Consider the following 16,398-nt stretch of genomic DNA (forward strand, 5'->3'; position numbering starts at 1 on the left):
AGAGAGAGAGAGAGAGAGAGAGAGAGAGAGAGAGAGAGATCAAATGGGAAAGGGGAAGAGGGAGAGCCAGGAAAAGACTCTCAAGGTGGTTCCACACTCTCTCTCTGTGTAGCCTGAGGCAGGGCTCAATCCCATGACCGTGAGACCATGACCGAAACCAAAATCAAGAGTCAGATGCTCAAACGACCGAGCCACCAGGCATCCCAAAGGTCTCTCCTTTTTAAAAGTACATTTTCTTTTTGTTGTGTATGGGAATACTATTTGCCATATATACATAAATAATATTTCGTTTTCCAGCCCTGCAAGTGAGTATGCATACTACTGTTTGGACCTAGGTGGTGACGAGCAATTATGTATTTATCTTCTTTCCAGGAAGCCTGCTAATATTAGCTCTGAGAAGTTTCTTTGCAGAACAAGTGGATTGTATATGCAGATAATTCCATCACCTGCCAATAGTGACAGTTCCATTTTTCTAGTCTTGAGTTTATTCATCTTTTTCTCTCCTCATTTTGTATTTTACTTATGATCTGTTCATCTGCACTAGAAGGTAGGTTCCATAAGGGCAGAAACGTCTGTGTGTTTTACACGGCTCTATACCCAATGCCTAGAAGGCAATACTAGAAATTGCTAAATAAATGTTCCATCCCTAGAAGAAACTAATTATAAACTTGCAATTACATCAAAATGATGTCATGTTGGACTCTATTTGATTCTGCTAGTTCCAAATTAAGGTGAGGAGGTTTTTTAAATTTTCTTTCTTTCTATTCTCTAAAGTAGACTGGTCCTAATATTCATTTTGTTGTTTTGTGTGGTTTATTTTCAACTGATAAGGCAGTTTCCTTTAAGATTAGTGATCTACTCAGATTTTCTTGGCATCCTTTCTGTGCCTATTTCAATTTTTTTTTTTTTTTTTTTTTGCTTTTTTTTTATTTATTTCTAGGAGAGAGAGAGTTAGAGAGAGACAGCGTGAGCAGGAGGGAGTCACAGACTCTGAAATAGGCTCCAGGCTCTGAGCTGGCAGTCAGCACAGAGCCCGACGCGGGGCTTGAACCCACAAACCACGAGATCATAACCTAAGCGAAAGTCGAACACTTAACCAACTAAGCCAGCCAGGCGCCCCATTGACCAAAATCTTTTATTTTCATCTTGTTCTACTTATCACTCTCTGAGAAAAGCATGCTAAATTATTCCACTAAAAATGTGTATCTGAAATTCTCCTGCTAATACTGTATTTTTCTTTTAATTATTTTAAAGTGATGTCAGGTGTACACAGGTTTCACAACTGACCATCCTGGTAAGTCCTTCTATCTTTATAATGACTTTCTCTACCTCTACTTCAGTTTTCTAGGTCTTACAGCCTATTTTGTGTGACATTAAATACAGCTTCTCTAGCTTTAACTAGTTTCCTAGGATATCATTTTCTACATGCCTTTACTTTAAAACTTTCCTCTGTCCATAAAACATGTGCCTTTTAGAAATAGGCACAGAACTAGACAATATGAGAACCTCTGTAAATAGTCTGATTTACTTTTTCTTGCTATGAGGCCCAGTATTTAGAAGTATTTCCTGTATCTTAATTTGTACATCCTATATACCATAGGCTCTGTTTTCATAATCCACCCCACTCAACTACTATTCCATTGGGCAAGTTGTTTGTATCTCATCTGCACTTCTCCTCATTGGCGCTGGTTTGGAATTTATGCAATCTATTTCTGTTCTTTGAAGTTGCTAATCTTTCCCCAACATTTTATTATGAAAAATCTACAACACACAAAACATTGAAAGAATTGTACAGTGAACAATGTATACCCATCACCTGGAGCTGTCCTCAATTTTATCACACACACTTAATTCAAGGTCTAAAGTTTATCAATGCATCTTCTTTGATAACAGTAAGATCCACAGAAGGCTTTGACTCTGATCACTTGTTCAACTTTTCTACTACATTTTTAAGGGGCCTGTAGTTAGTCATTATTATACTGGTTTTGGTGCTGCTGCTGTTTGGAGCTCATTGTTCTTTACATTTATCTTCTTTTTGCTAAATTCTTTGATCAGCATTGCTTCTTGCACCATACCTTTGTCACCTTTCTTGAAATAATTCACAGCAGTCTCCAGAGCCTGCACTCCAAATTTGGAAATACTATATAGACCACACTGCCTTCACAACTAGTTGAAACTTAGACCTTGTTAAAATCAGAGCCAAGGTGCACCTCTCCATAGTAATAATTTCATGTTGATTCGCCAAGGAGTCTATAGCCTCAAAACCAGCAAGAAATGAGCATATATTTTTCTATCTTCACTAAACCCAGCACAACAGAACACAAGTATAAAGTCCTCATGGAGTCCAAGAATACAAGATGGCATGCTCTCTGCAAGCATTTCTGCACACAGAAGAGCATCAAGTATACATATGATTATTGGATTGTGTTGTGTCTATTTCATGCTCTAATAAATAATCCCTTTCTGGGGCTCTGTGCAAAGGACCTGAAGAAAAGTGTCATGGAGATAAAGCACATCAGACTTGATTTGGGACAAGTGGGTGTGTTCTGGGTTCCAGCTCTCCCTGGTTCTGTGTCTTATTTCTGTCTCTGTCTCTCTCGCATCTATTTCCTCCCCACACGCAGCAGATGGGACATTTAATAATCCTTAAATCTCTGAAAACTCTGAAAATCTTTCATAGCTTCTGATTTTCTTTGTTCTAAGTAAATACCTTCACCAAGTTGGTACTGAGACCAGAAGCCACTAGAGGATCTGAAGAAAGGTATGGCAGATCTCACAGAAAGGTCCAGAGTAGGCAGACTTTGAGCAAAAGTGCCTACAAATTTTCAAAAAAGTAAAATAAATATACTCACGAATGTACCTTATTGAGAAGCTATGTGGGTGATATTTTGGCCTGGCTGGATCTTCAGCCTGGCTATGTGACAGGTCTAACCGCTCCAATTTTTTTTTTTTTTTAAACTCTGAATTCGTTCAAGCACATAGGACATATGAAAGCTAGGTGAGAAAAAACAAAGGCTGGCAAAAATAGTCCAGCCAGTCACCAGGGACAGCTCAGACGTATTATCCTTGAACACATTCTGAATTTCCAACATACAGTCAGGGAATTGTGACCCCGTTGTTTTGTTTTAATTAAAAGGAAACGAATATCCTCAGGAAGTTTTACCTGTACAGTATATGCAATAATGTATACAATTAAATATCTACATAAAATGAAAATGCCTCATTACCTAGACTAGATTCGGTCTAATTAAAAAGTAAATCAAATTCATAAGGAAAAATAATTGCCACTAGGCATAATAAGCTTGTTTTAATTTGGAATCTGGGGAAGGATACACATACCACTAGAGGCATGAGCTTCTTACTACAATCTCAGAAAAAAGGAAACAGACTGAATATGATTGCCTAACCTTGGTTACCACAGATTAGTAAGATAAGGGGCATCTTTACTGGAGTCTAAGTAGGGAGCTTTCCAGAGGCCCCCAAACTGCAGGGGACGCTGTAAGAGCAGCACCAGTGCTCTGATACCATTTGGAATCCCCACACCAGGAAGGCATCTGGGGTGTCACAGAACAGAGAAAGGCAAACTTCCCACAGCCCCTGCAGAAAGGAAGCCAGACGGACTGCATGAGTAGAAACGGGCCCTTAGGAACACTTGGCCATATGAATTGTTTGGAGAATACAGAACAAAGTCAGTGACAGGACATGTGCAGGGCCAATCTCAGACTCAAGGTCACTGCACTGTATATTGTAGGCCAAAGAAGCACTTTGCATAGGCTCCTTGGGATTCATTAACTTAAGGGTAGAGGGTTTCTTTTCTTTCTTTTCTTTCCTTCCTTTCCTTCCCTCCTTCCCTTTTAACAACTCAGTTCAGAACAAACACCATGTTGGCCAAGCACCTCTGTCACCAGGAAAGAAGTCGGGTTTTCTTCTTACTCTAGGACACATGCTGGTCCCAGTTACTTCCCACCAAAGTTAAAAGTGGGGTCGGGGGCCAAGTTAGCATTTATGTTATCCCTTCTCCTCAATGCACGTGAACACATGCAACTGATGCCCTACTCAACGCATCTCATCTTGGCACATCCTACAGACAAGTGACGTCTGCCCCCGGCTGGCATTCAGGTCAGGTGCCACCACTAAAACCTGTACAAGCTGCACTCCAGATGACAGCGGGATATTGCTGTCAAGACACTCTGAATATTGGGGGCGGGGGGTGCGCAGCCAAATGTTTCATCTGCCCTAAGAGGAAGCAGAAGAGAGTAAAGTGTGGGGGAAAAACAGGTAAAGAAATACTACCAGAGAAAGAAATACACAAAACCCTGGGAGAAGCGGATCAAGACAGAGGGCAAGAACACTTCAAACAAAAGCACCCCAAGGAGGGCTGTCTCTGTCCTGTTGGGCATTTCTGGGAAATCCAGCCTTAAGGCCCATGTTCTATGATGCCATGATGTATCTGTAAAGTTGCTTTCCCCTAAATCTCCAAGTACTAAGCCCTTCCCCAAACACCCCATCATTTTATGCAAAAAAGCAAAAGACCGGATGTGTGGAAGAGTCAAGTATTTAAATTTTTTTGAGGTTTGTATATATCTGAGAGAGAGTGCGTGCATGCAAGCGCAAGCAGCAGAGTGTCAGAGAGAGAGAGGGAGACACAGAATCTGAAGCAGGCTCCAGACTCCAAGCTGTCAGCAGAGCCTGATGCAGGGCACGAACTCACGAGCCATGAGATCATGACCTGAGCCGAAGATGGATGCTCAGCCTACTGAGCCACCCACGCACACGGAAGAGCCAAGTATTCAATATGTATCCCACACTTCCAGAGCAACGGGAGATTTCCTCAGACTGTAATAAAGAATGAGAAGCTCTTTTGTGCTCTGTTGTTCTAATACAGGAGAGTCTTGCAAAGAAATTCAAGATGACAAAATCTGGTCAAGGGTGGCAACAGGATATTCCAATGGGAAAGGTTTCAGAAGATGGAGGGCCTGAGTTCTCTGGGTTACTGCAGAGATACCCTAGCACGGACGAGACAGTATCTCAGTGGGGTGCTACAGACTCCGTGGTCTCCGTGTAAGCACCCGCACCCCAACTTGGAGCAGTAGCCTCCCCAGTCATCCCGGCACTGAATTTCCAGGCCTCTTGCTTTTTCCCAAGGCCACAAATTTGATCCTATACTCAAGTGAGGAAAAGCTAACAACCTCACCAGTGACTGAAACCAGGGTACACATTTTATGTATATGGCTCAAAAACAGTGAAAAGCAGAGGAGAGAACAAGAAAAAGAAAAGAAAAACAAAAGGTTATTTACTCTAAGAATCCAGGCTTGTGTTTATGTTCCACATGAGGTCCAAACTGTATCTGGGCTTGAAATCCTCCAAACTCACAAGCTTTCTCGAAGGAGACAGGGTGGGAGCCATTCAGGATATCATCCCGAGCCTGAAACACAAGAGGAAGCGAAAAGCATCAGGAGCTTGGGGGGAACAAGGCATACTCTCCAGGGACACAGCTCTCCATCTGAGCACACCCTCTCTGTGGAGCAAGGAGAAAGTACCAGCCAAATGGGGCACACTCAGGACCCTGCAGGTGACCCCAGCACAAAAGGATGAAAGCAAAAGGAAAACAAGTCCTGGCCCCAAATTGCCTACAGATAGAGAGCACCAGCAGTATCCAGTGTATTGAAACTAAAGCTTCAGAAGTGATTATGAACAATAAAGAGGCAGGAGAAAAATTAAGTAGAGGCAAAATCAACCCAATCCCCATCCCAAGATAAAGGGCAATATAATACCCATGGGTGGCAGTGGGGAGAGAGAACTCTGAGGACAATAACTCGATACTACAGACATTGAAGGGAAATAAGCAAAACGCACAGTCCCAGAATCTGGAACTCACTATGTCTGAAGTCCTTCTCCCAGCTCCTGACCCAGCACTGCTATTTATTCTTCCGCCTTATTTATTCTTCCGCCTTTTTTTCTCTTTTGTCAAGTGACTCCCAGACCACTCTCCAACATGTGCTCTAAGCTATGGCTTTGAACACTTAATCAACAAGCATTTTCTTACTGCCTTGCCATCTTCGTCCCTTCTGGCCTCCCAGCCCTCCCCCCTCTATGCCATTCTTGTACCCACTAACTCAGGGGTCAGCAAATCTTTCCCATCAAAAGTCAGACAGCCAACATATTAGACCTTGCAGGTCATGTGGTCTCTGTAACAACTACTGAGTATTCTGCCACTAAAACACAAGAAGAGCAGGGACAATATGTAAAGACTGACAAGATACTGAAGGGGTTTACCAATGTGTAACACAAACAAATGAGCTGTGTTCCAGTAAAACTTTATTTACAAACACAGGCAATGCTGTTGCGGCATTTTGCTAATCCCTGCATTATTTCTAAGGGCAGATAAGAAGATAAAGGGAAGGAGGGAGGGAAGGAAAGAATATAAAAAGGAATATGAGCCAAAGAAAGACTGGGGACCATCTGGTGCAAAGCCAACATCTTATATGCTGGGCAACTATGAACTATGGCAAGTTCAATGACTGTCTGAGTCTCAACCATAGGTTGATGGTGAAGACATAAGAGGTTATGAAAAGACTATCTTTCAATTATGAAAATTAGGATTTTTTTGCCAATATTCACATGTATTTCAAGACACTGGCAAAGAAAGCTTTAGTGCAATAGTGAGCCACTTAAGAGCCTCAAAGTCATGCAAAGAGACAGAGATAGTACCAGCCACCTGGTTCTATTCTGAGACGCCAAAGAAAGGCACCACAACCAAGCACGTGAGGGTTCCGTCAACACTGCCAGATGGAAACCACGTGCCACAAACACCATGGAGGCCAGGGCTGAGTGCCTGTTCACCCCAAGCCAGCGACTTCTTGAACTCTCACCACCCTCAGTGGGCATTAAATCCTGTACCTGAACATAAAGCAAGTTCAGCTGCACAGGGTCTCTCGAGTCCACGTTCTGATCGGAATAGAAGAATTTCCGTCTTAGCAGCAACGTTTCATGTTCATCTACTCCTTGTTCTCTGAATGTTCGGCTGTGATCCAGCCAATTGACTGCAACACAAGAAGACAGATGAAAGGACTGTGTTTCTTCTCCCTCTTAGTTTGAAGGGACTAATCAAAAGAGAAGCAGATTTCTGGAACACCAATAGTCAGTTATAGTTACTTCTATTAGAACTGTGCTTTTTAACTTTGCAAAATAATTTCACATACGCCATCGTGTACCATGTGACACACCAAACTCCAGAGGAGAGAGAATTCCGGGCCATTCCTGAAGCTTGTTAAAGACCCACAGTCGTAATAAAATCAATGAAAATGTCAAGGTAGCGTTTTCCTTTAAGTCAATAGTGGATACTTCGGTCTCACGATGTGAAACAACTTACAAACTGAGCATTGTGAATTACCTTCACCCTTAGGCAGAAAAAGAGGAGGAAAATAAAAGTAACGGGAAGGAAAGGCAGAGGGAAGGGCAGGACAGTGGGGGACCAGGGATGGTAGAACCTGCTGGTGGCCCAGCTTGAATCTCATCCTGAAAATGTTCATGTGCTATCTGGGTGCACAGGAACGGACGGCCCCTCTATATTTTCTACAGCTCTCGCTCCCACACGCCTCCCTGGGCTTAGCACACACGTTGTGAGCAAGAAAGTATCACAAGCCTCACTGGGTTATAAGCAACTTCAGCACAGGGAGTGTGTGGGAGTGACCTCATCTCCTGTGGTACCTAGGAGAGTATCAGGCACATTATAAAAATCCTCAGGATTTGTCTACCATCATCTCACTTGGAAAGAGGTATGCAACTGGAAATCCAATGAGGTGGGAAAAAAAAAAAAGAACGGAGAAAGGGTCAGAGGAAATGAAAGCCCCACTGAAGATCAATAAACATAACAATGATGACATCTTCCTGATGCAGCAGCAAGGACGGGGAAAGGAGAAGCCTGGGAAGGTCTACATGATCTGTGCCTGAAGGAAGAACCTCAGTAGAGTGGGGGATGTCATCCAACCAGGTGCACGTAGCATAGGCTTTGGGGACACATGGGGTGTACATAGTGGCTTTTCCAAATATTAACTGTGTGGCCACAGAGGACGACCTTCCTATGATATAATTACCATTTTATAACCTCTAGGGAAATAATGGATGTCAGCAAGTTCATCAATGGCTATTAACCACACAAAAAAGGACAACAACCAGATACAACTTTCTGCTGGGTGCACACAGCATCACATAAGGAGTCTTTACTTTAAAAATGCATGCGCGCGCGCGCGCACACACACGAATCTGATCAAGTCTCCAGATCCCAGGAGTTAAAAGAGACAGAAGTACATGTTAGCTGATACCACAACCAACAAAATCCACATTGTGGAAAACTCTATACAAATAACTATCTGCTTTTTCTTTCCAGAAACTGCAGGGGGGAAAAAAAGAGATAGAGGGAAAGGTGGAAGACTAAAAGAGTTAAGTGTCACATCATACAACCTTATTTGGACCCCAGTTCAAACAAATTGTGAGCTTTCCTACAAGACAGTGTGAATATCATTTGTTTATGTTATAATATTAAGAGATTACTTTTTTTAGATGTGAAATGGCACCGGAGGCATTCCACCCCCTTCTTTAAGGTCTTTTAATGCCGCAGACCAAAAAATTTACAGAGGGAATGAAGCAACAGAAAACTCCTGCCCTGGGTCCCACAGGTGAAGGGAGGGGGCTCAGGCCCCTTGTGAGCCTGGCCCACATTTCCTTCTCACACACTCACGGTCGTCATCCGTGTGGAGTTTTGCCTTCAGCTTCTCCATCTTCCTCTCGTCTCGCAACAGCGTCCTGTCTTTTTTTAGCGTACCCGTCCCTTCCTCTTTCTTTTCCTCAATCGTTTCTTGGATTAAAGAATATTCTTCATAGTTCGTTATTCCTGAAAATAGAAACGAGGTTACAATTACCAGGGATAATGCGCCTGTCGCTCCTTTCAGCCAGAGGCCCTGTGATACTCAGAGGAGCCCCTGGTAGCAAAGGACAGAAAGAGACTTCACCAAGGTGAGGATCAGGGGGCCACCCATGAAGCACACATCGAGAAACTGGCCAAATGGGGGGGCTTTTCAGCTAATGAAGCCAAGTTTAAAAGGCCACATTCAAGTCTCCTGGTTTTCGAGAAACAAGCATGGAGTAGAGATCACGCAGAACAAGGCAAGACAGCGTCAACTAAGAAGTGGCTGAAAGAATAGGTACTCCTTTGCATGGAGAGAAGACTAAGACAGGCTGGCCTACTTTCTCCAAACATCTGTAGGGCTCCATGCAAAAAGCAGACAGACTTGTTCTCCGAGGGCATTAAGAGAAGCTAAGAGAAGAAAAGTCATGTAGCAATCAATCGTACAGGCTGTCCCTATCAGTCTTCAAGGAATTACTGGACGTCTGTAATGCTTATACAGAAGCTCAGCCATGGGTGGGAGACTAAATTATAGGATTTCAAACATACTATCTTCAATTAAAAGATTCCTTTTGAATAGTTACAGAGAGGGAGGGAGGAAAACCATAAGAGACTCTTAAATATAGATAACAAAGGTGGATGAGGGTGGATGGGGGGGTAGAAGGGAGGGGAAACTCGGTGATGGTCATGGAGGAGGGCACTTGTTGCAATGAACACTGGGTGTTGTATGTAAGCGATGAATCGCAGGAATCTACCCCCAAAACTAAGAGCACACTGTATGTTAGCCAACTTGACAATAAATTATATTTAAAAAAGGAAGATACTGGGGTGCCTGGGTGGCTCAGTCGGTTAAGCATCCGACTTTGGCTCAGGTCATGATCTCACGGTTGGTGGGTTTGAGCCCCGCGTCGGGCTCTGTGCTGACAGCTCGGAGCCTCTTTCGGATTCTGCGTCTCCCTCTCCCTCTGGCCCTCCCCTGCTCCTGCTGTCGCTGTCTCTCTCTCTCTCTCTCTCTCTCTCTCAGAAATAAATGAAACATTAAAAAAAAAAGATACTGAAAGAGAGAGATAATAAAGGTATATATTTCTGCTCAAATAAAAGGTTCCTTTTGTTTTTGAAAGGGAAATAAAATCTCTCCATTTTGACTCAGTGAGACATTGAAGTGTTTACAATAATAGTTAGCGAATTTGCATGTTTATAGAATGACAACAGTGTCTCAGGATTGGGCAGAAATCAGTGGGTAAGACACCAAATGGGGGTGAACAAACAATGGGCATGTGATTAACGGCAAAACAGACACTGGGACCCAGGCATGCCAATACTCACCTATCCTGCTGCAAATGGTCACCAGGAGCTCCCCAACGGTCTTGGAGTCATCTACCATCACCGTTTTCACGGATCCATCCAGCATCCGGATTTTCTGAGGTCTCTGTTTCTTTTTATACTCCAAAATATCCTAGGGCAGAACCACACCAACTTTTTGCACTACTTGGGAAACTAGGTAATCAACTTGGACCCTTTTCTGCAAAAAAAATCAATTTTCCCTAGCACACTGATTTCCTCCTTCAAAGTTTTCACGAGATTGTTGCCATTAATACAGAAACCCCAACATTAATTAACTCCTTCCATAAAGGTTTCTTAAAAATCTGATAGTATAACTGTGCCCGAAGGAGTGCTGTTTCTAGCTTACAATTCTCGAAAACTAACCTCTTTTAACATAAAGTAGCTGATGCCTTCCTGAAAGGCTGTGGATCATCTGCTTTGAGAACTAGCAGAGGCAAATTCCTACTGGTCATTGAAAAAGAAAGTGGTGTACTTCGCCAATTGTCATATAGTTACAAGCAATTTTAAAAACATGTCATAAAGGAATAAATAATATCCCCGTATTTCTTTACAGTGGTGGTACTATACCCCACAGAAGTGATTTTCACCATAATGCCAAAATCAAACAGGAGTAGTAGGCTTAGAAGTCACTTTTCAATAGGAGACATTTTTTTCTAAACTGTATTGCCTAACAATAAAATTATGCAATGGAAAATTAATTGGTATTTTATGCAATACTGACCAATCTGATTTCTGCATTCTATATACTAAAACTCCTTCTCTCGGACATTAAACTGAGCAGAGTATATAACACTTTTTACTCATTACCTCTCTGTACTTCAAACGCAACCATTTTTTGTTGTTACTATTACTGACTGTCATTAGGCTTACCTCTAATATGGATTTTCTTTAAAAATAACAGAATTCTGATTAATATTCAATCTCTGACTACCTTCAGGATTTTTTTCCCCCACTAATTTACCCTTAGTTTTTATCATCAGTCACTGGGATACTTCCTATACAGGAAGATGCTGTATCTTATTTCATAACTACCAAGTCCAACCATGGCATGTACCAACAGCTGAAAGCACTAACCCCGAATGTTTTAATTACTCTGCGGAGTGTCAAGAATTTGGACTGCTGATATCTTCTATCACTACCTGCACAGCCCTTACAAAATACATTACATCAAAACTATGAATAAGTTGCACTTGAAGCAAAAGAGATTGTTGGGTTTCCCTTTTGCTTTGAGGCATGCTAATATACTGGCTTCCATGAAAGGCCCAGAGACAAAGTGACCAAAAACAAAAACAAACATCTACAGCGTACCCCATTTCGCAACATGTAGTAATCCAGTGTTCTGCCTGCTTCCAGCCAAATTCCTTTCCTTGGGTCTTCGTCTGAGAGAAACAGCCCATAATCAGAAGCTGGAAGGTAAGGACAAGAGAGAATAAAGACAGAATGACAATGGAACCATCACGGACTTCCAGGCCCAGACTCCGCTGATTTGGCAGGATGTGAGTATTCTTCTTTCCCCAGACAGGTTCCGTTCTGACAATGCGAGCAAGCCAATGAGCTAAAGCACTTGAGGAAGAATGAGACGTGAGCTGTAAAATCAACACCCACAGAGAAGGTTCATGTTTTCTGAAACAAGTGGGCAGCAGTAATGTCTACAGTGTAGGGAAACATCAAGAACAGAGCAGTCCAAATTTCTGATTTCTGCATTGGGCTTTGTTCTTTATCCACTTGCTATATAAAAACCAAGCAGAGAACCGATGCAGAATGACAAGATATCCATGGAGAAACTAAGGAAGTGATCACTTAAGCCCAAGGCCACTGAGGCAGAGAGATGCCAATGGAGCCTTTACACTTTAAACAATCCCTCCATCACCCCAACAAAGCATTACAGAAGTCAATCAGGAGCGCACCGTGAGATGAAGCCTATGGCCCTCATTCTACTAAATTATGAATACAGTTGGAAATTAACTCTGTGTTCTCCACAGAAATCCCTTAAGCTGATCAGGAAATACAAGAGCATGGTGGCAGGAGGAAAGCAGTATCATTTCCTATCTAAAGACTTCTGTTTTGGGGCACCTGGCTGGCTCAGTTAGTAGAGCCTGCAACTCTTGGTCTCAGGGTCATGAGTTTGAGTTCCACTTTGGGTACAGAGATTACCTACACACACACACACACACACACACACACACACACGAATCTTCAAAAATAAGTAAGTGAAATAAAGACCACTTTTTTCCTAAATGTGATTCAAGGTAACTTCAGAGGTCCAGATGAGGGTCCTAGCTCCTAATGTTTCTTAGAAAGACAACTTCAAGATTGATAAAGGTTTTCATCTTTACCAGAGCTAAATAGCAATCCAACACAAATAAATTTTTCTTTTTTTTTTTTTTTAATATATTTTTTTGAATGTTTTATTTATTTCTAGGAGAGAGAGAGAGAGAGAGAGAGAGAGACAGCGTGAGCAGGGGAGGGTCAGAGAGAGAGGGAGTCACAGACTGAAACAGGCTCCAGGCTCTGAGCAGGCAGTCAGCACAGAGCCCGACGCGGGGCTCGAACCCACGAACCGCGAGATCATGACCTAAGCGAAAGTCGAACGCTTAACCGACTAAGCCACCCAGGCGCCCCAATAAATTTTTCTTTTTAATCTGGGAGAAAAACAGTAAAAGACGGGAGAAATGATTGGACAACCAAAATTTGGAGTAAGGTTAGGGTGGCTATTTTTATTTTGGAGGCAATCTAGAAATAAGAGTGTTTTAAATAATATAAATAATGCTTTGGACCAAAAGTTTGGCAGTTTTAGAACATCTTTTTGACAAGATCAATGACTACCTCTAATCACCTTTGAATATGTGATTTTCATGCTTCCAAATTTTTAATAAATTTTTAAAGTTTATTTATTTAGTGTGTGTGTGTGTGTGTGTGTGTGTGTGTGTGAGAGAGAAAGAGAGAGAGAGAGAGAGATGGGGCGGGGGGTGGGCAGAGAGGCATCCAGATAGAGGGGGAGAGAGAGGAAGGATCCCAAGCAGTCTCTGCACTGTCAGTGCACAGCCTAATTCAGGGCTTGAACTGACAAACCATGAGATCATGACCTGAGTCGAAATCAAGAGTCAGACACTTACAGGCTAAGCCACCTAGGCACCCCTCATGTTTCTAATTTTTAAGTTAAGTTTTATCCTGTTTTCACAGTAAAGCCTTATTCATTTGGGAGTAATCCCAATTTCCTAAATGCCAATCAACCACTAAATAAAGGAAGGAAATGTAGAGAGACGAGAAAGGGAAATGAAAAATAAAAACTGTATGAATGGCCGTTGTTCAAACTTAGAATAACAGTGGTTAGCAGTTCAAACAAACAGGAAATAAAACATACACTCAAAGATGTCCCCCACTCCCTTTAATGTTTGAGATGAAGTTGATAGGGCCCCTTCAAAGTACTTGAAATATAAGGCTTGTCCTGTGCCCCGATGACAGTTCCAACGCCCTTCAGGAAAACAGGCCTCAGGATATACATATGCAGTGCCCACTGGAATAGCCACATTTGTACTTCATAGGGCAAATGAGATGAAGTATCAAAAGATGACTTGTAAGCTAGAGAGAGCAATGCTGATGTATGGAAGGGTCATGATGATGCACGTGACAATGACAACTCAATGGCAGTTGTGGCCATTGTCATCACAAAACTCACTCAGGAGGCAAGCAGCATCTAGGCTAAGAAGACATTTCATTTGAAACATACGCACTAGTGGGTTTGGGTACCACTCAGAGCATCTGTTTCTTTAGCTACTAAGTAAAGAACATACAAACACATTTCAGGAAGCTGGTGAATAACCAGTGGCTTACCTTGGCCAGTTTGTGCCTCAGGTACCCGTTCCCGGATGACTCGACATGCATCGTACACAGCTGTGGACGGTTCAAACTGCATGGTCTTCACCACATTACAGTGGCGGACACAAATCTTTAAGGACAGGGCCACCATCTTCCCAGATGATTTGAAGATGCTCACTTAGAATGTCTGGAAAACACAGAGATAAACCCTGATGTTCATAATCGTCTTGAAAAAACTGCTGGACTCTAGATCAGCTTTAAATAACTGCAAGAATAAAACGGCAATTAAAGAGAATGCTTTGGATAAAAACACAAAATAGGAGATTTGGAAAATTTTCAAATAAGACAAAAGCATCTAGTCTCAGGGTGAACATTAGCACAGAGTGGCGAGCAGTCTCCAGGGAAGAGGTCCCATGGATGTTCACCAAGTCTCCTTCTCAATGGTGCCCGCTACTTGGCGTTTCCAACAGGGAGTCTTCCGTGTGGGAAGCAGAGAACCTTGGGCACCCACAGCTGTCTCCTGAAGATGCTTCTGTTAGCAGCCTCAGTGCCCCAGCTCTCTCCCCACAGCTCCTGGGGACAGAAAAGAAGTACCAATGCCCTCTTGGGTGCTTCTCAGGGCAAAAAAGTTCCAGCACACCATGTATCAGAAGACTTGGTGTCCAGTTCCAACCCCTATACCAGGACCCTGTGTAAATCCTAGCAAGGCCTCTGGCCACTCTGCTTCAATTTCCCCACAAGTAAAGAAGCCACGATGTTAACAGCCCAGCATAACTCATGAAAGAACCAAACCCTGAGAAGTTATCAATGGGAGCCCAACGCGCAGCCACCATCAGTAATGAGGCCAGAGTGGCTGATCTGAAACAGCCAGTGTGCTAAATAAACACTCTTCTGGGGTTTCTAAGGGGGAAAAATGCCAATTCAGGTGTTCTTTTGTTCAGATAAACTATTGGGATATTTTGCTTCTCATTGAATTTGATGGTTTTAGAAAGCATGCAGGTTTAGGCTAGGTTTTATATCATAAATGACTTCTTTTTAAACCTAAGTCCAACAGTTTAGTTCATCTCCTTTCAGTTGGTGGCTAATGGCTTATTTGGACAATTCACTCTATTCTGTGGCCAGAAACTTACCCTCAACCAGAGCCAGCCTCAATCTAATGCATCTTCCTCAGGCACAAGAGGGAGGATTCTTCCCTGCACCTGAGACACTGACATGGACTTACCTGGCTATCATCCTGGCCAACAAAATAATGTCTTTCAGAGTTAGGAGCTATCAGAATCCTAGCACTGGACAGAGAACATAAATTCACAGGAATTTCAAGTTCTCATCCTTTCCTATCTTTTCTTATAGAACCTACAGGTAGTGAACCTGAGCCCCTAGGGCCTTTATGGCCCCTTCACACTTAAGAATGCAAATGTTAAGAAACAATGAGGTAGCTGCCAGGCAGAGAGGGAAACAGGCTGAGCAGGCCTAGCGAGTGGGTCCCTCTGGGTCATCACTTCTTAGCATGCTTGAATGATTGCGTTTCCTGGTAATCCTCCCCAACTGAATCAACTTACTACAGCCTGGGTAGTGGCTAGCTCTCTAACATGGCAGAAGAGTTCAAGTTCAAAACAGTCAGGGATTTCCCACCCACATTATCAAGGACCTTACAATATCACGCCATATATAAAAGGGTATATCCAACTCTGTTTTTATAGGCATACTTATCCAAACAACTCCCCAACCTGGGAAAATAAAACTTAAATTCTAGACATATATTGACAAATTTACTGCAGTGTAGAGATAACTGCATGAACAGTTTGCCCCCTGGGGCTGGTAAGAATGGTGAGATTCCCTGAACCGCTGAGATCTTTTAGCAGGGCTGGTGGTATAGTCAGTGGCAAAGGCTATGGGGCTCCTTGTTGTCATGGGTGCCATTTATGGAATGTCCCAGAGAGGATGGGATGGTTAATCTTTTCCATTTGCTTGGGATATGAGGTATTTTAAGTGTCCCTGCAAGAAGGCTGCCCTTCCCAGGCAAATAATTGGGCTTTCTGCAGAGCAAATTAATGGTCTTTCTAGCCAAGCCAAGAGGGATTCAATCAGAGGAAAATACAGAGCCATGACATGGGGCTGAAAACAGAATATAACAGCAAGACAGTAAACATTGGCACTTAGAAGAAAACAGAAGATACACAGGGGAGCGAGGAGAAAGGGGCAGATGGAGAAGCAGGAAGCACACAGAAGCAAGAAGCCTGCTGGACAGAGCCTAGGGCTGTGGGTCAACAAGGAACACAGGAGAGAAGCCCAGAGATCTGGAAGTGGAAGGAGAGAAGCGGAACACATAT

At 42.8% G+C, this 16,398-nt stretch overlaps 1 protein-coding gene across 2 annotated transcripts in view; it reads right to left on the minus strand.

Moving 5' to 3' along the window:
• TLN2 (talin 2) overlaps positions 1-16,398 on the minus strand; it is a 440,503-nt gene that overhangs the window by 183,462 nt on the left and 240,643 nt on the right. For both annotated transcript variants that reach the window (XM_039218977.1, XM_039218971.1), the window contains exons 4-9: positions 14,084-14,255; positions 11,558-11,655; positions 10,232-10,361; positions 8,741-8,893; positions 6,901-7,043; positions 5,298-5,425 (exon numbers count right to left, since the gene is read on the minus strand). In XM_039218977.1, coding sequence (XP_039074908.1) covers positions 5,298-5,425; positions 6,901-7,043; positions 8,741-8,893; positions 10,232-10,361; positions 11,558-11,655; positions 14,084-14,219 — 788 coding nt within the window. In that variant the 5' untranslated portion in view covers positions 14,220-14,255. The remainder of the gene's footprint in view (positions 1-5,297; positions 5,426-6,900; positions 7,044-8,740; positions 8,894-10,231; positions 10,362-11,557; positions 11,656-14,083; positions 14,256-16,398) is intronic.

This window comes from Hyaena hyaena, unplaced genomic scaffold, assembly GCF_003009895.1.
Source record: "Hyaena hyaena isolate Hyena2069 unplaced genomic scaffold, ASM300989v1 scaffold_15, whole genome shotgun sequence".
NCBI classification, from domain to species: Eukaryota; Metazoa; Chordata; class Mammalia; order Carnivora; family Hyaenidae; genus Hyaena; species Hyaena hyaena.